Here is a 22737-nt window from a genome sequence, read left to right as displayed (position 1 = left end):
AATTTACTAGTTCCACGTTCCTTCAGCTAAACATAGGTGACCTTGCAGTTATGTCAACTCTAGTCAAGAAGGAATGGGCACATTGTTAAATGCTAACATATAATTAAAATCCTATTTGCACCAATATATATTGAGCTTTACATTAAATCATGTTAAGAAAATAAAGATAACAACTAAATGCAATTTAATAGCACATCTCACCTTCTTTGTGCCATTTTCCACTTTTCAATGTCCATGGCATCCATTCCCACATAAAGAAAGATAAATATTTCAGAAATGAAAGACATTGTCGCAAATGCATGCCTGCATCCATTGAATATCATGATTTATGATGACAATTACAAAAGAGGCAGAAGGAATATCTTACATTTGACTTTGACTGACATCCTTTATTTTCCAAAAGCTAAATGTGCAATTCAAACCAGAAAAAATAACAACAAATACAAGATGCTATCAACAAATTTTATTTTGTTGTTCTAAAGATACAAATATTCAAGTGAACTCTTTTACATACTTGGTGGTAACCCTTGATTTTTCTGTAACATTATGCCATGTGTAGTGAGACATTACAATGCCACAGAAGAAAACAGTCAAAATGCCACTCAGGTAAAATAGCTGCACAAAAGGCATGTAATTCAAAATTCTAGATTAAAATGGAAGATAATGAAAAATAATTCAAGTACAAAAAACCTAAAAATGCATAATAATAGCAATCAAAGCCATCCAAAGCAAACATATGCTTACTTCAGCAAGCATATATGAAAGATAGGCCATGAGTATCATGATTGCAACTTCGCGATCTGTAGAATGCCTGATAACATAATGAATGTACATACAATAAGCAATTAATCACCAGAGAAAATGATAAAAGAAAAGGTTACCAGATCACTCACCACAACTATTAAAAATTAACAAAATTAAAAGCAGACTTTTTTGGAAAGCAAAGATGTGTGATGCTCAGTAGAAGATATAAACCAAAAGTTTTATCTTCAGAAAAACAGACCAAATAATAATCACATGTCAACAAGGTGTGATCTACCCAAAGCAAACTGGAAGAAACTTCTAAAAAGAACAAAACAAAAGACCAGGGCAGGACATTCAAAATGATTGCCTTGCTTTCAGTAATGTATTTGAATAAGAAAATAAGCTCTATGAACTTAAATAACAAAAAGCTAGCCAGCAAGATAATAAAGAATCACTACTGTAATTTTCAGCCAACCTTCCAAAATATAATGATTTGATGATATACGCACTTAGAAGCCCTGCCTGCAATATCATTGGAAAGAAGAGTAAGAAAGCATTAAGACAGACCCTCTATAGATTCACTGCAGCGCCACAAAAGCTTACATTAATAGAGAAAAACATGTATAAGTTCATTAACAAAACAAAATCCACATTATAAATCTTATCTTCAGGACTATTCAAGCAAGAGTTGGCTGTTTATGAAGATTTGACTTACTGCAACTCCCAATCCTGTGCTTGTGAGAAAAAGATAAACAAAGTTGCCAAACAATTGCAATGCCGTGATGCCATCAATGTGAGTGAGGTCAAAGTTATGAACAGCATTGAAAAGAACAACAGATGTAGCATCATTTACAACACCTTCCCCAAATACCAGACTATAAAGCAAAGGAGTTTCATCCTGATTCAGTATCTGCATCATAAGAGAATTCAGATTTATATTTCTCAAGAAATGTCATACCAAATAATACAAACATTAGCTGACAAACAGATAGGAACACCAGGAGTATAAATTACATAATATAAAATTATTCATAAAATGAAACCACATGGATTTTAGATTTTGTTCTCTTCGCTCAACACCAAAGGAACTAACCCATTGCATTGAATCTCATAAGAAAAACACATAACATGCAGGAACTTAATGTAACATTAATCTGTACAGATGATCAAAAATAAAATACTGAAAAGTAAATTTAATATCTTTGGCAATCTTTCATCTCCTATTTCTTCAGTTTCTATAAATTCCAACTCTGTCTACAGCCTATCATGTACACTATTTATGTATCATGTATAAATATCAAAGTTTAATACAGTTATTGTGATGCATACTTCTAAATCATAACTCTGCGGTACAACCTTAATACTCTGCTGTCTACTATCCATGTTCACAGTATGAACATCCATATTCTAACACCTTATGTTGTTAACAATGAGAATACGCAAGTTGCTAATTTTTTTAAATTTCTCTCTTCACCATGTTTGGCGAAGATGTTTGCCACTTAAAGCTGAATAGCACAAGATGCCAACTTGATTTCTTCATGTTGCAACCATTATAAAATTAAACATTGTTGTACTTTTACTTGATCCTTGCATGATAAACATTCCACCAGTCATTGAACAACTTAAGGCCCTCTAGTATTGCCACTGTAAATCATGAAGAATCCTCCTGAACCATGTTGTCTCGTGTGTTTCATTAGCTGCTGCCATGTATTTTGTTTCCACAGGTGGCAGAGTAATAGCAGTTTGGTTTTACTACCATTGCCTTATGCTCAGAAAAATCATAATATTTCTCCTCCTAACCAGCAATCCCATCTCACCAACACCAATTCATCCTCAGTTAATTTCAATAGCTAATGTTATGATATGTTGGCTGGGTTGCCACCAAAAATGAAAGAATTGAGGGCTGATATACCCCTTCTGCAGCAACGCATCTCTATGCTTCTTAGTCATATCAACTAGCAAAAAGAGAACCAATTATTGATGCAGAACTCCATAAGACAACAGAAGGAATATCTAAGTAGTCTAAGCTACAACTGTCATTGTCACCATCTCCACAATAGACAGGAGGTTATTGTGCAAATTCTTGGTAATAATAAGAACAAAAGGAAACTTGCTGAAAGTATGCAACAATTGGCTTTTAACATGTAATTCAACATAGTAACCTCAAGTCCCACTTTCAAAAGGACTCCATCCCTCAAGGGATCCCCATGCCAGTTCAGCTGTGTTGGAGTCAAAACAAGTACCAATAAGGAAGATGCAATAACTTTTTCACTTATTTCCTATAAAGAATCCTTCTCAGGGTTAAGGGAGCTTTCAAAATCTTTCTTTGCAGTCTTACTAATTGCCCACAAGTAATTAGTGCTTCTTAAGTTATTTCAAAAAATTATGTTCCTTAGTTATGTTTTCTATTACAGGATGTCAAAAGATTAAGCTTGAAAATAAACCAAGTCTGTAATCAATACCCACTAATTTCAGCTCACTTGGCTTACATGAAGTGCCGGTTTTGAAATCTAATCTTTTATAAATATGTAACTATATCATTTTCATTATTAAAAAGAAAAACTAGCAAAAATGCTCAGGGTATAAGACTCAAGACTAATTGAAACTCTGGTATGCCAAGTTGTGATATTGAAGTGGTTTACATGAATTCTGTTCACACACCTGACTCTCGATTGGCAATTTGTACTTATCCATAACAACTAGAAATGATTTCATAAAATCATCTTAGTATAAATTATTATTGTATGGTTATTTTGAAAATAATAAACAACCATTCGGTTAATTTCTTTCTACTAACATTATTAAACCGCTGCAAAAAGTAAAACAAAAAATAAATAATCATGAAAATCAATTCAACAAAACTGAAACTGACTTCAGCCCAGTGAAGTCCTTTCTGACCCCTAATTTGACATTTAGATGTATAACACAACAGAAAGTTGGAAAGAATAATGAAAAAGACCATCTGGAGAAACACAAAGGAATAAATAAAAAAGAAGGAACGACAACCAGCAACTAGCATAGAACATCATCATCACTTGGACTAGACTGCACATTTTTGGAGTTTTTTGGTCAAAGTGTCCTCTAATATTCTAAGGTACAACTATCTGCATCTCCACAATAGGCAGGAGTCTATTATGGGAATTCTTAGTGAATATAAGAACAAAAGGAAACTTGTTGAAATTATGCAACAAAAGATTGACCAAGGAGCAAATCAAAGGAAACAATTGATTTTTAACATTTAATTCACCATAGTAACCTCAAGTTCAACCTTTGAAAGGACCCAAGCCTCAAGTGGTACCCATGCCAGCTTAGCTGTATCAGAGTCAAAACAAGTGTCAATGAGGAAGATGCGGCCAACATTCACTTATTTCCAAGGAAGAATCCTTCTGTGTGTTAAAGGAGCTCTCAAAATATTTGATATGTCCTCTTTGTTATAGTCTTACTACTTGATGTCCATAAGTAATTAGTGCTTTTTACAATTAATTCAAAATATTACGTTCATTTATTATGCTTCTATTACTGGAGGTCAAAAGACTAAGCTTAAAAATACTAATTTTGTAATCAATACCTACTACTTTCAGCCTACTTGGCTTTCATAAAGTGCTGATTTTTGAAATCTCATCTTTTTATAAATATATCATTTTCAATATTTAAAAAAGTCTGGTAAAAATACTCACCATATAAGACTCAGACCATTGGAAACTCTGGTATGCCAAGTTGTGATTTTGAAGTGGTTAACATGATTTCTGTTCACACACCTGACTCTCTATCAACATTTTGGCAACTCATCCACAACAACTAGAAATGATTTAAAAAAATTTATCATAATATAAATTATCATTGTGTGGATTTTTCAAAACTAAGAAACAACTATTCAGCTAATTTATTTCCCATACCATCAGGAGACAGAGAAAGGAGTGGAAGTTTATCCAATCCAAAGATTTTTACTGCTGCAAAACAAAAAATAAATAATGACAAAAATTAATTTAATAAAAGTGAAACTGACTTCAGCCCAATTAAGTCTTTTATTACCCCTAATTTGACATATAGAGACATAAAACATTAGAGATTAGAAGGAACAATGAAAAAACCATCTGGAGAAATGCAAAGGAACACAAGTAAATGAGGAAAAAATCCAGCAACTACCATAGAACATCATCACTTGGACTAAACAACACATTGTTTCTGTTTTCTGGTTGAAGTCTCTTCTAATTGATCCAACCTACAACTATCAGCATCTCTACAATAGTCAGGAGGCTATTGGGGAAATTCTTAGCGAAAATAATAACAAAACAAAACTTGCTGAAACTATGCAACAGACAATCAACCAAGGAGAAAATAAAAGGCAACAATTGGATTTTAACCTATGTTACCAGATCTGGTACAGATCCTGATCTGAGTTTGTGGAACCAGTTCATGGATCCAGCCAAAAAGAGCTTGGGGCTGTTTGCTGCTATATCTGATAAATTAAATACAGGACATAATAATATACATGACAATGCATACCAGACACAACAATAAAATATATCTTTATTCGCACATGAAATTATTATAGAGGAGAAGACCAGAGATGGTCGGCCAAGGATTACAATAGATCCCACTATACCATACTACCTTCCTTGGCGATACACAACATATTTAAAGGACCTGACGGTTGCCAAGAGGAACACAACCATCAACCAAACGACACCTTAACTACCCGAGAGTGGCAACCCACTTAATACGAAGAATTAATACATTGGCAGATAACAAATATTATCAAACATAACAATAGGCATTTTATGCCAACCACATCATCCCCCCCAAAAGAAAAAGTCAGAGGACAAATAAACATCAAGTAATATTTGGGAAGACTAATGACAAGAATGTAGGCAATGACTTGGACTGGACAACCCCAACTTGTTGTGTATCTGTCAAATCAAATGGCGGTTTGGGGGCAACACCCCCAATGGGTTCAAGGGGCAGCGCCCCCAGTGGGGTCAAGGGGTAGTGCCCCTCGTGGACTCGAGGGGCAAGGTAATGCCCCTCACGAGGTTTCGAGGCAACGCCAAGGGCACGCTCCCTATCACAATACAAGGCGGGGTCAAGGGGCAGCACCCCCTTCACCAACACCAAATTAAGACCCTCAAAGTCACACAAAACTCCATGGTGCACATCATTTTTCTGATTTTTTAGGACACCAAAAATAATGCTGCTAGAGCTAGAAAATAGCGATTTCATATCAAAATTATGTTCAAGTCCTACTCTCCAATGAGATTCCAAGATGACACATTGATTCAATATGTGCTAAAGACATATGGAAGGATGGCACTAAGATGACCGTGCAGCATATGGCCCAAAAATTGTTACCACGTGCTATTTGGTGAGGTCTATCTTGTACAGCCCAGGTGGCACCTCCATTTTTGCCTTGTAACGCTTCCTCGCATATGTCTCACTCGTGTACAGTAAAGGTTGTACGGCTAGACTCCCCCAGCATACAAACTCTTCATCTTGTTTCTTCGTATGGAGTTCTTGTTCATACAGTATATTTTCGTACAACTTGTCAACCTCTTGCGCGTACGACTTTGCTTCCTCCCTTGGTCCTGCAACATATGGACGGTGATGCCCGTACGATGTGTTCCTCTCTTCTCCATACGGTATCCTGGCAAACTTCCCTTCATGTGTTTCATTGTGTCGTGTGCAACCCGTACGGACCTGAGTGCAACCCACACAGACCTAAGTGCAACCCATACGAACCTATTGCTTCCATGTACGGCCAAGTCTTCACCACGTACGGATTCCCTTGTGCCTTGTACGGTTTCTCTCCATCCTCATGCAGGTCTCTATGTGCGTTGTACGAATCCTTGCATACTTCCTTCAATTGTCATACAGCTTTCTCACTTGTGCTTCCTTTGTACGATGTCCAGTACTGCAACACTCTACTTTTGTACGACATACCTAATCCTCATATGGCTCCACTTGTCTATCGGTACAGTGTTTGCAGGACTTCGACCTTCTTCTCTTGAGTCTGTATGGGCTCCTCCAACATACAACCATCTTGCTCACGTACAGCCACCCACTCAGCCCGAACAGGTTCCTCCACTCCTTTGTCTTCCCATACGACGTACTTCTCACGTACGGCCTAGACACTACTTTCTCGTACGATCTTGACACTTCTTCCCCATACAGTCTTGACACTTCCTGTAGAATTTCTCACCCACCCCATATGGCCATTCTTCGTGCAAACACTTTCTCTCTCCGAACAGCTCATCACGTGCATACGAACTTACCCTCTGGATATCTATGGCATACAACTTCAACTTGTATGGTTACCTTCAAATTTACTTTCCCCCTCCATACATTGTCCTTCATCTACCAGTGAAATAATCCATTCAAGGAACTCATCTCATCTTCAAAGCAGTCTTCCAGCTCGAGCACCCCTTCATCGTTAGGTTCCATGCCTTTCCTCCCTTTGTCCATACCTAACTCTCAAACCTCGGACTCTAAGTCGGAGGATGTCAATTCTTTACTCACCGCCCGATTCCTCAGATCGATGATGTACTTCCTCCCATCACTCACGATCGAGAGTGTGTTCCGCTTCCAATTATGATTCGCCTTGGCCATAATCAACTATCCTCTCCCAAGGAGTGCGTTGTACACCTTCTGCAATGGGATGACTATGAAGTCCAAGAAAAATTGTTGTGTCCCAATCATTACTTTTTGTGCCATCAATGTTCCCAATGGCTCAATGTCGTGCTAGTCAGCACCTACCAAGTGGAAGGTCGACGACCAGAGCGTCGGCTTCCCTAGACATTTCCAAGTGTCTTCTAGCATTACGTTTACTCTCGAGCCTCCATCGACGATGGTGTTTGTCAACTTCTTCCCCATTATTTTCATCTCGATGACTGTCGGCTGATGCTCACCATCACCAACATTGGATCACTGGCCTCATTGCCTTCATGCGGTGGTTTCCCCGTCGGTTCCTCTTGTGGTTTGCATTGTTTTTGGCTAATTGTGTTGTCACTGACCGTGTTGGTAATTGCCACTCTCAATTGTGGCATAGTTTGAAGAAGGTCTACCACCTTGATGGGTATGGTTGTCTGTAGCACCTGCCAAACTATGTTCTTCTCTGACTCCCACAATGACGTACTTGCAGTTCCATTAGGGGTTACTCATTCCTTCGCCAGCACTTGTTCTACTTAGGCTCTAGCTTCTCGGAGTCATTCCTTCTCCGTACAAGAGTCTAAATACACTAACTTCTTCGTCTGTACTCTCGTGATTTCTAGAACTACCTCATCTTGTTCTGCCACATCCAACATATTAATACCCTTTTGCTTCGGACAGTCGGAGTCTTCATGATTCCCCGGTTCACACCATTTGCAGAATAATTGTATGTTATCTTTCTTATTCTGGTAGTCTCTCGCAAAGTGTCCCCATTCACTATATTGTCGACACTGTATGATAGTATGTCCTCTGAAGTCATACTATATTTGGTTTCGCCCTCATTTTTTTCCATTGCTGCCAAGCAATATATTTTGTGTTTTTGATGGGCTAGACTCTCCTTGTGTCAAGAGTACTTCTATACTTCTAGTCTTCAAATTATATGGACACTTCTTTATTGAATGACCCATCACCTGGCAAATCTCACAAAACATCTTTCTAGGGCAATTTCCTTTTTTGTGCCCCTTAATTTTGCACTCAGTACTCCATAGTTCATTACTTTATTGGTTCCTTTCTCGACCTTCAATCCTTTCATCATTCTCAAAATATCCCGTTGAAGGGTCTATACGGTTTTGGATTCCTCATCACTGCTACCTTCGGTGCTATCGTCATCATCAGTCTTCCTCTTCCCTCTACATGTCCACCTCCAGTCTCCCCAACACTCCGGGTACTTCCAGGTGTGTCGGACTTGGGTGGATTGTTCCGACCGCTACATTCTAGTGCTTTCCTTGCACTCTTGACCACGTGTGCGTCCTCTACACGTCCACCTCCAACATCCCAACACTCCAAGTACTTCCAAGCTCTGACTCGCCCCTGTGCTCCCTCCGACCGAGGGTCAGCGGATCACCTAATCACTTGGTATTTACCACCCTGTGGCCACTTCTCACCTTTATTAGGGTCTACGGGCAGGAATCACTCAAGGCTGACACGATTTCTTTTAAGGCAACGAAGCCAAAATGTTTGTTGCTATATCTGATAAATTAAATGCAGGACATAATAATATACATGGCAATGCATACCAAACATAGCAGAGAAATATACATTTCTTCACACATGAAATTATTACGAAGTAGATGACCAGAGATGGTCGGCCAAGGATTACAATAGATCCAACTATACCATACTACCTTCCTTGGCTATACACAACATATTTAAAGGAACCGACGGTTGCCGAGAGGAACACAACCATCAACCAACCGACACCTTAACTACCCAAGAGTGACAACCCACTTAATACGAACAATTAATACATTGGCAGATAACAAATATTATCAAACATAACAATAGGCATTTTTTGCTGACTAAAGGGGCTGGGTTCATTTTTAATATATATATACTGCAAACTAAAAACAGGAATTAAGGTTAGAATACCATATATCATAATATAATCAACGAAACCACCATAAACTCTAATGTCATTTAAAATGTAAATGATAAATATTATATAATATTCATTGCTCAAGCTTCAATATTATAATAATACTAAGTTCAACAATCAATTTTCAGTGTCATAAGGATTTTCTAAATTATCAACACCATTATCATCATCGATATTAGATGATGTAGGAACATTTGAAGAACCACAAGCAATGCCACTGCCACTAACACTTAAAGCATGGACACTTTTTGAACTCAAGTGTAACATGTTGGAAAGTGGAACTGGAAACATCCAAAGGCAATGTCAAAAGCAGAAAAAAGAAAATTTAATCACGCAAAAAATATTGAAAAGGGTAAAAAAATGGATGGATTTACCCTAGGTTCACCTGGGTTTCCCCAGATCCTACGAGGTTCATCCCAAACAAACCCAACCCCACTCTCCAAAATCCTAACCATATATGCAAGCAGATCAAACCCAATCTGAAACGAACCTGGATCCAGCCAATATGCAGGCAGATCCAGTAATATAGCTTTTAACCTGTAATTCATAACTGTAGCCTCAAGTTCAACTGAAAGGAGCCCATCTCTCGAGGGATCCCCATGCCAGCTCAGCTGTATTGGAGTTAAAACAAGTATTAACAAGGAAGATGCAACCACCTTTCACTTATTTCCCAAGTAAAAAATACTTTTATCATTAAAGGAGCTTCAAAAACCTTTGGTATGTGCTCTTTGTTATAGCCTTACTACTTGCAGTCCAAAGTAATTAGTGCTTCATACTTTTAGTTCAAAATATTAATTTTTTTTATTTTCTTTCTATTAACAGATGTCAAAAGACTAGACCTAAAAAAGCTAGTTGTGTAGTCAGTACCGGGATACCCAATACATTCAGCTTACTTGGCTTACATAAACTGCTGGTTTTGAAATGTAATCTTTTTATAAATATATAAATGTATTATTTTCATTATTTAAAAAAAAAATGATAACTTATCCATGTCAACTAGAAACGATTTAATAAAGTCATCTTGATATAAATTATTATTGTGTGGATTTTTCAAAACTAGAAACATTTATTCAGTTAACTTCCTTGTTCTATCATCAAGTGACACAGAAATGAGTGGAAGATTATCAAACCCAACAATTTTTCCTGCTGTAAAAACAAAAAATAAAGAATGAAAAAAATTTAATTTAATAAAAGCGAAACTGACTTTAGCCAAACAATGTCCTTTCTGACCACTAATTTCAGATCTAGATACATAAAACAAGTGCAATAGAAAGTTGGAAGGATCAACGAAAAAATCATCAGGAGAAACAAAAGGGAACAAACAAAAGAGGGAAACCAGCCAGCAACTAACATAGAACATCATCACTAGGACTAAACAATGCATTCTTTTAGTTTCTGGTCAAAGTGTCCTCTAATGTTTTTTTAATATTGAGATTAAAAATAAATAAATTGGCAAAGCACATCTTCAGACATTCACAAAAATATTGCAAACTTTGAAGCCACATATCAGAAAACAGCATATAAAACACTTATAAAACTAAAGTTTTGAAGCCAACACCCCATACTAGAAAAAAAGAGTACGAGCAATAGGTATTAAAACATCACAAGAAAAAATTTGCTAATAAGGATTCAGCTCCTCATCATTCAAGTCAACGGTGATACTAATATTACCAAGTTTCTATACCTCCCCAACAAGTCTCTCTGTCTTTGTGCTCCAAGGGATCACCATAAGTTGAGGCTCTTCTTGGTTATCCCCTATAGTAGTTAACTCCTCTATCATCTCCTTATGTCTTCTCTCCATCACAACCTTTTCTGCCAAAGGAAGATCTCCTCTCCAACAGGTACCCCTATCTTTGCTCTCCTAGGGAACACCATAGGCCAAGGTCTTCTAAATTATCTCTAATGCTAGTGACATCCTCTATCATCTCCTTACAACTTCTCTCTATCATAAACTCTATTGCCATAGGAAGAGCTCTTCCATAACCAGAAGTTAGATGGGGTAGTTAACAAGATCCAGCTTTAAGTCTGAGGAAGGTAAACAGCTAAACTTGGGAGCTGCAACCATTCTTTCAACTAAGGAAGCCTCTGCAACCACCACTTGCTCCATCATCTTCCTTCTTTCCACATCCTTTGTTGCCTCAACAAGAACATTGTCGATAGATCCTCATTATCTGCCATCTAATCATGTGTCATCCACCATCCACTGCAAACCTTGGCCACTAGGAACATCCTATTGAACCTCTCCATCTCTCATCTCCTCATTCTTTTCCTCAACTATTAAGCACACCTACTCACTTGCCAATGCATCCAACGTTGTGCCTTCATCCTTATCTTCCTAGCCACCAGCCCTAATCACCACTCTAGAAGTGTGTCTAATACTCACAAAATTATTTGGAACTGAGGCTTATCCTAGGAAATATGCCTAAACAAACCAAAAGAAGGCCTATAATTCAAATATCCCCTATCGATAAAGGCCCTGACCTTTGATTCAATCACTCTAAACAGCATCTCTAACCACAAAGCAACAAGGCAAACCATGACTTTGCCATTGAAGTTGATCGTGGTTCTAATCTTCTGTCCAAAAACAAGCCAAAGGACTTATGTAGAACATACAAGCCATAGCATCTTCATAAAACTAGAATATTTCTTTTTCTCCTATGTTTCTACAATTTTCCAAGACATTGAAATTGGGGGAAAAGGGACAGAACTTTAGGGGCAACAAAAATTCTCCTAGATTTTCGGGGACAGCAAGGGGCAGCTAACAAACAAAAATTAAAAATTACAGCTAGAAATATCTTTAAATGAGAAAAAATTCAAAAATTTACTCTACCTATCTTTCCAGATTTCCTTCCTCTTCTTGCTTGCAAAAGTAAATTCTAAAAATGTGGTGTAAAAAATGAAAACACAAAACAAATGTGAGCTGTGGTTTTTAGGTATTAAATAGAAATTGTGTAACGTTTCGTTCCAGTATTTCGATAAACTATGAAATTCTTTTGTATTTTCTAGTAATATGCAATATTTGAATATTTATAACAGAAAGTAAGCCTACATCAAATCACTCAAACATAACAGAAACTAAGCCTATATCATATATCTATATTGAAACTATCTGAAAACTAACAATATTGATGCAAGGTACAGCTAAAAAGTCTGTTAATATATATTATTCAGAAAATCCCAAATAAAATACTATTGCAACAATATTAACAGCAAAGCCCTTTAACTCTAAATATTATAACTGACAACGTAACATTCTAAAGGATCATTCACAATATATCATGCAATTGTATGGTGCAAAGGTTGTTAGGAAACCCAGCGATAACCTTATTACAGCAGTTGTTAGCAAAAATAATATTATGGCAGCAGATCACTTGGGTCAGCAATATGTAAATGATACAGCCCTACAGTCAAAGTACAGCAAAGGTTGTTACTAGCAATGGTACGGCCTTTCCAACGCAGTATGACAACCTCACAACAACTATGCCTACTATTCCTGAAATAGAAAAGAGGAATTATCATCCTGATGTGCAAGCTTTGCTAGCCAAGCGAAGCAAGGTTTTCAGTGGTATACCTCCTAGAAGGCCTCCTAAAAGAATGAAGGGAAGGATGAATGCACAACATTGGATGTAGACAACTTCTCACAATGACTTAAATTGGATTCTATTGTTTTAAGAAAGGGATTTAACAGCATTTTTGAGGATTTTGGAAAAAGTTCTAAGGGATCTGAGAAGACTTTGGGCAGAGACTTGATTGCTTTTGTGTTCTATTTTTCTGGGTACACAACCAGTGACAGCAATTTTCTGTAATAACTATGCAGACTCTAATCTGAACATATATGAATACATCCTCTCAGTGTGTGCCATCTCCATTTTGTGAATCAGTATTCTTTTGAGAAAAATAATCAAGTATTGTGATGTTCATCTGTGCACATTTGCTGCACCTGTATTATTTTCATTTTTAGTCTTGTTCAAGCAACATTGTGATTTCTTCATTGAAGATAATAAAGAACACTGCTGTTACATAACAGATCTCAAAGGGGTACACTGTTAGCCCTTTGCAGGTCAAATTATTACAAGTTGCTAGTTCTTGATTGATCATTGGAGTATACTGATACGTTGTGAATAAATGTGTTGTATTGACTCTGTCACCCTTAATAGGCACTGCCACCAATTAGTCCAGTTTCTCCCTTGGCCTCATAATTGACCATAAAATGATAAATCTTAAATCAACCATTTTATATTTATGTATTTGTTTGAAATCTTCATATATGAAACAAACTGATCACAAGAAGCTTGCATGTTTTTAAGATCTAATTCTCAAATCCTTGTCATAAGCATACGAGAATCAATTTACTAGGGGGACCCACCTAGGTTTTGCAAGGCCTGAAGCGTAGAGAAAAACACAGTTGAAGGTGTTTCCTATTTGTTGGTCTAACTTCCAACAACTACGAGCATATTTTTAGGTCAATCTTTAGGAGTTACTGGAAGTTAGGGAACCAACAAAGTAAAATAATGTTTATCCATTTGGATGATTTCATTCTCCAGTCTCTAAATAAAGAGATGAACCTCTTTGTAATAATCATCCTATTATTTAATAGAATACTAGAATATTGTGTTCTATTAATTTTTGCAATATGGTATCAAAGCAAGGAATTATGCAAAAAAGTGATTTGTTCATGAGGGTTTCAACATGGAGATTCACGACCAGGTTCCTCAACAAAATCACAACTTCGTCTTCATGAACTAATCGCTAGGGTATTCACGACAAAAATCATGTGTATTCAGAAATTCCTTTCCTTTATATCTCTCCATGTGAAGGAAAGGTCACACCTCTTCATCATGTATGCCCTTTGGCAAGAGACACACCCTTTCATCATTAGCACCCTTTGAAAGAGTGCAACTCTTCATTATTTCTGTCCTTTGAAAGAGACACAACCTTTCACAATCAGATCTGCACTTATTTAAATTGGATCTGCACTTTAGATTCCCAAATTATCCCCCCTTCAAAGAGTTCCCTTCTCCCTTTTATACCTCATATTTGGGGGAGTCGCAACTTATCATTTCATGCCTTTTGACCATTCATTAACTTTAATCAAATTTTAATTATATATTTTTTATTTAATTTTTGTTTTTTGTTATTTTGTATTTTAATTTTATTATTATTATTATTAAATTATATTTCAAAGGGGGGACATTACACGCAGGCAGAAGTTAAAAAAAAAGTTTTTCGATTAGGGCTCAATTCAAAGCAATGACTAAGGGTTTTAAAGTTATTCTAGGATTTATTTTTGGTCATGGCTAGTAAAGGTGCTTAGTGTTTTTATGAAAACTAGGCTAGCAGTTTATCACTTTAAATTTAAATTTTGGCAAAAAGGTATCTGGATTTGAAGATTTTCAATTTTATTATCTAGGTTCTCTATATTTTTCGAAAATTGAAATTCCACTGGATAAATATTATGGTTTTAACTTCCACTCCTAGAAAGTAAAAATCCGAATAGATGAACTAAAATCTAGTGAAGTACTGAAACGGCAAAGCAGAGATGATAAAGCCAAAGCCATTATTGGTCTTGCCCTTTCCAATTTTGAGTTACATCATGTAGAGTTGGCAAATTCATCTAAGGAAAATTGGGAGAATTCGAATACACTATTTGGAGCAACTATACGAAATTCCCTTTAAAGCTTCAAGTATTCAAATTCAAGATGGCTGATGGAATAATCTAAGGTCTCTTGTTCAACAACTTGCAGATGTCAATGCTAGAGTGGATAATGAAGATGCTAAAGCTATTTTACTAAACAATTTTCCTTCAAAATTAAACAATGTAATCTTTACTCTTAGTCAACTTTCTTCTAAAATTTTGGAAGACATGATTTCAGCTTCTCCTAGAACTCTTAGTCAACTTTCTTCTAAAAAACTGGAAGACATGATTTCAGCTCTCCTAGCTGAAAAAAAGAGAACTATTGCATAAGATACAATAAATGATCCTCAACCTGAGGTAGCATTATACTTAAATAGTAGAAGATCTAATCAGGACAAAAGGACAATATGCTACTATTGCAAGAAAATGGCCCACACAGCTTGGAACTGTAGATTTCAAGCAAATGATATTCTCAAAGGAAAACCCAAAGGAGCTATTATAGCTACTATAATGATCCTCCAAATGTTGACAATGGTGAAGGAGAACTATCTTTTTATGCATTTTAAAGAAGTGCAGTTCTTTCAAGATGGGAAGAAAGCTAGTATAGACAGCTCAGAATGGATGGTTGCCTAGTTAACTTGGGAGCTTGTGATCTTGCCAGTCATACCCTTATGAAAGTTATGAGACAATTTGGTGGAGCTCAATGAGTGTAGCTCAGCATGGATTGTTGTCCAATGGTTCAGGAGATCTATGATCCAGGTGTTTGAGGTGGTAAGTCACAAACTTGGGAATTCAGCTCAAGAGCTACACCTTTATGGCAGTTTGAGGCATCTTGATGGAGTTCTACCTAGTGTATGGTCAAAGAAAAGATTTTAAAGAATGGCATATTCATGGTTCAGAGTATCTTTAGTTTGTTTTATTTTGTTTTCAGTGAAGTAAACCATAAAGGGGGGGTATTAGAATACTATTAAATTATTAAATGACAAGACTTGTGATAATCCCACCTCAGTTGCAAGAATTTTATTTCTATTATTTTCGTTTGCTTTTAGTGAGTCATGTAATGTTTATCTGTTTGGATAGTTTCATTCTCCAATCTCTATATATAAGGAGATGAACCTCTTTGCAATAATTATCATGTTATTTAATTAACTATTATAATATTGTGTTCTATTATTTTTTTGCAATACTTTCATAGTTGAAGGTATTCTTTGGTTTTTGTGGCTTCTATTAGAATGATATCTTGATTCAGTTAATTAATGGTCAATATTGTAATATATTGTAAATATTAGTAGTTTCTATTTTTGCATCGGTTGTCAGTTGTTTCTTATTAGAAACATTGATCTCTTGTAATCTATTTAATGATCGTTTGATCATTCATTAATTCAATCAATTTTTACCAATTACTCTGTAATATGGTATCAGAGCATAGAAGATTTTTTTCGAAAATTTTGTAATCCTAAATTTAAAATTAGTAATTTTTTTCGAAATTATTCCAATCTTTTTTTCTAAAATCCGATCAGAGTTTTCTTTTCATACTCCTAGAACTTGTGTGTTCGTGGGTCGGATTCGTCTCTAGATACAAAAATCACGTTCATTCTTAGCTTTTAAAAAATAAAAAAGCTCACACGATCTATTTTGTATCTTCAACCCACGTGTTTGGCTTTCTTGTTCTGTGCACGATTGGGTTGTGTTACAAATTTCATGGGTTCTGCTCACGATTTTGACAAAAATTGTGCCCTTCCTCGATGCGAATTCCTTTTTTTCGCGTTCTTTTTCTGACGCAATTTTGTTTCTGAGTTCCATCTGCACAATTTGTGTGTGTTCTTTCTCCGCACGATTTCATACTGCAATGATCTGTTTCGGCTCTACGTCGCCCATGGTTTCTTTACGGCCAGTGTCTAATATTTTTGGTGGCGAGCATTTTACTTTTCCTGCGTATTCTGAGCGACGGGTTTTCCTTTGTGTGTATCGCGATTTTTTCCACGTCTGAATCTTTTCTACACTTGTAACTTTTGCGATCTCCATTTTGGCTGCACTCTGCTCAAATTTTTCTGCAGATTCCTCAATTTATTTTTCAGTGGCCAAGAATATTTTTTTCTAGGTTTGCAGATTTCTTCACCTAGGGTTTTTATGAACCCTACGTACTTTTGCAGCGGCTAGGGTTTTTGGGAAATTTTCTCAAAAATCTATTATCTAGGTTTTTCTGGGTTTTTCGAAAACTCTTTTGGGTTCTTGTCAGAAATTTTTTGGGTCGTCAACAATCCACATATTGGGATTCGTGTCCAAAAATTCTCAATTATGCCTCAAAATCAGTGCACACTTTATGTCTCTACTTCATTTTTAACACATCATGTTTACACAATTTCACGTGTTGAACAACTTTTGCCTCGATATTTGTGCCCTCATCCGATCAACCAACTTTGACCTAAATTTTTAGTGATAGCATCTCTGACAAACATTCTACTCGAGGGGAGTTAGAAATTCAAGGGCAAAAATTATAATACCTGGAAGCAACGGATGCTCACAATTTTTGATTATCGTGTCATCGATTAGTTGGTTCTTGGAAAGGTCTCCGTCCCACTACAACTGGTCCTGATCAGACCAAGTTTGATGAACAAAATCGTGAAGCTGTCATGCTCATCAAGCTCTCATTGACCGACAATCAGCTTCCTCAGATACCTTCCGGCAAAACAACTACCAATATATGGGAGCATCTCAAGACGCTGCATGAAACGTCTAATAAGAGCAGAGCCTTCTTTATGAAAAATATGCTCTTCTCTATTGTCATGGATGAGAGAAAATCTTTTCAGGAGCATCTCAATCAGATCAAGGATATCTGTGACCAATTAGAGGCCATCCGTCGAAATATGGAGGACACGATTGTCATAACCTTGAAAAGTTTGCCAAAGTCTTACAAGCATTTTGTCGAAACACTCAACATCACCTCAACTAGTGTTGATCTGAAGTTCGTTGATCTCTGCACTAATCTTCTGCAACAGGATCAGTGGAAGCAGCAATTCAACAACAATACTAGCTCATCCTATACAGAACAAGCATTTGCAGCCAAATCCTTTCATAAGGATAAAGGCAAATCTCAGTCTTCTCAGTAGAAACCCTCTGCTCCGTCATCAGAAGGCTCAAACAAGAAGAGTGTTCAGTGCAATTACTGCCATAAGTTTGGTCATATGAAACTTGAGTGCAGTAAACGCTTGGCTACACAAGCTAAGCAAAGTGGTTCACAACCTAAAGCAAATGTAGCGGAGCACACTGAGCAAAGCAAGTCTGCCTTTTACGCCTTCATGGCTAAAAGACCTGTAGACCATGTAAAATCTTCTGCCTGGTATATAGATTCAAGTGCCTCACGCCACTTCACTCATCGTCGGGATTGGTTCACTAATTTTCAGCCTTACTCAAATTCAATTATTTTTGGAGGGGAAGAGTACACCGTTGTCGGAAAGGGCAATGTGCAGATTCAGTCTGGAGCGTGGCAATTGATTTTCCTCAATGTGTACTATGTTCCAGGAATGGAACTCAACCCTCTCTCAGTCAGTCAAATTCTGAGACATTCTCCTCAGCTTGACGTGACCTTCAGTTTACATCAGTGACGAAGACTCAATCTACAGTTGTCATGGGTCTTGAGGATCATAGTTTATTCAGACTAGTTGATTTTGGTGATTCTCAGGAGCTTGCCATGGTGGCCAAGCACTCCTCTGTTAGTACACTCTGGCATTAGCATAATGGGCACTTAAATGTAAACTATCTTTCTCGGCTTGTTCGGGAAGATCTTGTCTTCGGATTGCCAAAAATTTAGACCCAGAACCTCGAAGTTTGCGGAGCATGTCAGGTTGGGAAGCAGCATCAGACTCCGTTTTCGAATGGTGACTCCTAGAGAGCTTCTAAGGTACTACAATTGGTCCATACTGATATCTGTGAACCTATGGCTACTCCTATTACTAGGTCCAAGTATTTTCTACTTTTTGTTGATGATTTTAGTAAAAAATTGTGGGTGTATTTTCTTCATCAAAAATTAGAAGTGTTTGTTGTGTTTCAAAAGTTCAAAGCATTAATAGAAAAAGAGTTTGGTCAACCTATTGTTACTCTTCGGTCTGATAATGGGGGAGAATTATGTTCTTCTGCCTTCTCCCATTTCTGTGAACAACATGGCATCAAGTGCCAACTCACTACACCTTACACCCCTCAGCAAAATGGTGTCGTTGAGCGGAGAAACCATGTGATTACCGAAATGGCCCGATCTATGCTTGAACACAAGAGTGTTTCAAAGAAGTTTTGGGCTGAAGCAGTTAACACTATAGTCTATCTTCTGAATCGGTCTCCTACTGTGGCTGTGAAGAAGAAGACTCTGGAAGAGGCCTGATCAGGTCGCAAGCCCAGAATCAGTCACCTGAAAGTTTTTGGCTCCACTGCTTTTGTTTGGATCCCTAATGCTAAGCACACCAAGTTTGATGCCAAGAGCCAGAAACTCATGCTCACCGGCTATAGTGATACTCACAAAGCCTACCAACTGGCTCACATCGTCTCATCTTCAGTCGTGATGTGGTTTTTGATGAGGAACGAGGGCTATTTCAGCTCTCTCCTCCAATTGTGGATTCAGAGGATCAGCCTTTGAAGGCTTCAGACTTAGGTGTTCGCCTTCCATTAGGTCCACTTGATGGGAGGGCTCCAACTGTTTTAACTCCTACACCAATAACAGTTCCTTCTCTTGCAAGATCACCTAAACACGCAGTTGCACCACCTAACTTTCCTCGGGATTCCTCCAATCTTCTGCTTGATGATCCTGATCCTATTGCACCTCTTGCATCTGATGTTGGCACTTCTACTCTCTGACCTAAATGGTGGGCTAAGACACTTGTTGATCTTCATGATGATGAGCTCATCGAGGGTAGAACCGCTCGAAAGAAGAGCACGTAGCGTGATTATGTCAATTTTGCTCTCAAGGCCAACATTCACAGTGTGTATGAACCTCAAACATACACAGAGGCGAAAGGTATACTTGAGTGGGAACAAGCTATGCCAACTGAGCAACAAAGCTTGCTGAAAAATAACACTTGGGTTCTGTCAAGTCTTCCTCTTGGGAAGATCAAGAAACCCATTGGATGAAAATGGGTCTATAAGGTCAAATACAAGGTTGATGATACTTTGGATATGTACAAGGCTCGTCTCGTTGCCAAAGGCTTCTCTCAGCGTGAAGGAATTGATTATGAGGAGACCTTTGCTCCGACAGCAAAGATGAGCACCATCAGATTAGTCCTAGCCATGGCAGCTCAGTGTGGCTAGAAGGTCCATCAGATGGACGTCAATAGTGCCTTCCTAAATGGTGAGTTACAGGAAGAGGTCTACATGACACAACCTCTTGGATTCAAGATTGTCGGAAAAGAACACCAAGTGCTCAAACTGGTGAAAGCACTCTATGGCCTGAACAGGCTCCTCGGACATGGTACATGAAAATTGATAAGTACCTCATAGATCAGAGTTTCCAAAGGAGTCCTTCTGACTCAAATCTGTATGTCAAGACAACTAGCAGTGATATCATCCTTCTAGTTATTTATGTTGATGATTTGATCATCATTGGTAGTTTGGCATCTTTGGTTCAACGAATCAAGCAGAATTTATGCCAGTCTTTTGACATGACCGACCTTGGGCTTTTGCACTACTACCTAAGTGTTGAGGTTTGGCAGCAATCTCATGGCATCTTCATCTCTCAGTCCAAATATGCCAGGGCTCTACTAGACAAGTTCTGAATGTAGGACTGCAAACCTACATCTACACCTATGGAGAAACGCCTAAAGTTGTCAGCCAAATCCAGTTCTCCAGTTGAGAATGAATCCGATTTCAGGCAACTAGTGGGCAATTTAATATATCTCACCTCCACTAGACCTAATCTGAGCTATGTAGTGAGTTACATTTCCCACTTCATGATAGCTCCTACATCAGATCATTGGGCTGCAGCAAGGCAAATCCTGTGCTATGTCAAGGGCACTTCAGACTTTGGTATCCTTTACGGACGGACCAAAGATCCCAGACTCATCGGTTTCACAGATTTGGACTAGGCAAACTCTATTGATGACAGAAAGTCCACATCTAGGTATGTCTTCAGTTTGGGCACAGGTGCTATCACTTCGACCAGTAAGAAGCACCAAGTCGTAGCTCTTTCCTCGACGGAAGCTGAATATTGAGGAACAGTCAAAGCATCTTGTGAGGCAGTTTGGCTTCGAAGGATGCTTTCAGACATCCAATTGTCTCAAGCAGGTCCTACACTCCTCTTCTGTGAGAATCAAGGGGTGCTGAAACTCGCCAAAAATACAGTCTTCCATGAGCAAACCAAGCATGTTGAGCTTCATTGTCACTTCATCCACAAGCTGGTTGAAGATGGATCTGTGGATTTGCAGTATGTTCCTACTAAGGACCAGACTACAGATATCCTCACCAAGTCCCTACATCCGAATAAGTTTGTTACATTCAGGGGGCAACTTGGTGTAGTACACAAATTGACCATTAAGGGGGGGTATTAGAATCATATCTTTTTTCAGTTAATTAATGGTCAATATTGTAATATATTGTAAATATTAGTAGTTTCTATTTTTGCATCTATTATCAATTGTTTCTTATTAGAAACATTGATCTCTTGTAATCTATTTAATGATCCTTTGATAATCCATTAATTCAATCTATTTTTACCAATTACTTTGTAATACCTTCTAAAGGAGATTTATGAAAGGCTTTTTGCAATTGGCTGCCCCAAACTTACTGCTCTTACCAAAATGGGGGCATTTTTGTGGTCTAATTCAGCAACCACAAAAATCTTTTGATTAGTTCGAAGCAAACCATGAGTGGGTGCCCTATTTTGGCTATACCTAATTTCTCCAAGCAATTTGAGCTTGAGTGTGATGAATCTGGTGAAGGAATAGGTGTTGTTCTAATGCAAAATAAGTACCCAATTGCCTTTGAAACATAAAATTGAGAGGTGGAGAAAATAATTACAAAATTTATGACAAGGAGATGGTTACCATAATGCATGCTTTGGCAAAGTTCAAGCAATATTTGGTTGGTGCTTAGTTCATTGTTAGAACCAATCATAATAACCTCAAGTATTTCCTTAATCAAAAAAATCTCAATAATAGGCAGCAAAAATGGGTTAGTAAGCTATAAACTTAAGATTTTGACATTGAATATGTCAAGGGAAGATCATCGTGGCTGATGCTTTGTCAAGAAGGCCACATTTGAGTTCTATGATGGAGATCATTGCCGATTGGAAGGAACAAAATTCCTGTAGAGTATGCCAAAAACCCATTTGCCATTAGTATTCTAGAGGCTACTTTGCACAATGAAAGGTACAAAATGGTGAATGAATTGATTTTCTACAAGGAAAGAATCTTCTCTTAGTACACAAATCAGGGCCCAAAGTGAAGATTTTGAGGACCTTCCATGTAATACAAATGCAGAAGCATATGGATTTCAAAGAATTGATTCATTTACAGAATGAGCAAGACGCTCATAAATAATACAGGAGTATTTACAAGAAAAGCAAGTTTCTAATAAGAAACTGCTGAGAAGATCGTAGAAGATCTTGCTAAAATAGAATATACACTATTGAGCATTAATACTAAAATTAACATTATTTTAATATTCTAATACCCTCCCTTAATGCTCAATCTATTAACTACACCTATAGACCCCCTGAATTTTACAAATTTATCAAGACCAAGGGGCTTGGTGAAGATGTCTGCTGGCTGCTCCGAGGTAGGAACATACAACAACTGGA

The 22737-nt window shown here is 37.4% G+C and overlaps 1 protein-coding gene across 5 annotated transcripts in view; it reads right to left on the bottom strand.

Moving 5' to 3' along the window:
• Positions 1-22737, bottom strand: part of LOC131077033 (sodium/hydrogen exchanger 1) — a 182190-nt gene that overhangs the window by 43975 nt on the left and 115478 nt on the right. For all 5 annotated transcript variants that reach the window (XR_009113518.2, XM_058014396.2, XM_058014395.2 and 2 more), the window contains exons 7-11: positions 1460-1654; positions 1220-1266; positions 745-811; positions 515-615; positions 202-303 (exon numbers count right to left, since the gene is read on the bottom strand). Coding sequence is in view for 4 of the 5 variants with exons in the window: in XM_058014396.2 (XP_057870379.1) it covers positions 202-303; positions 515-615; positions 745-811; positions 1220-1266; positions 1460-1654 (512 nt within the window). In the remaining variant the exon portion in view is untranslated. The remainder of the gene's footprint in view (positions 1-201; positions 304-514; positions 616-744; positions 812-1219; positions 1267-1459; positions 1655-22737) is intronic.

Source organism: Cryptomeria japonica, chromosome 9 (assembly GCF_030272615.1).
Source record: "Cryptomeria japonica chromosome 9, Sugi_1.0, whole genome shotgun sequence".
Lineage (NCBI taxonomy): Eukaryota > Viridiplantae > Streptophyta > Pinopsida > Cupressales > Cupressaceae > Cryptomeria > Cryptomeria japonica.
This window is presented reverse-complemented; position numbering and strand designations above follow the sequence as displayed.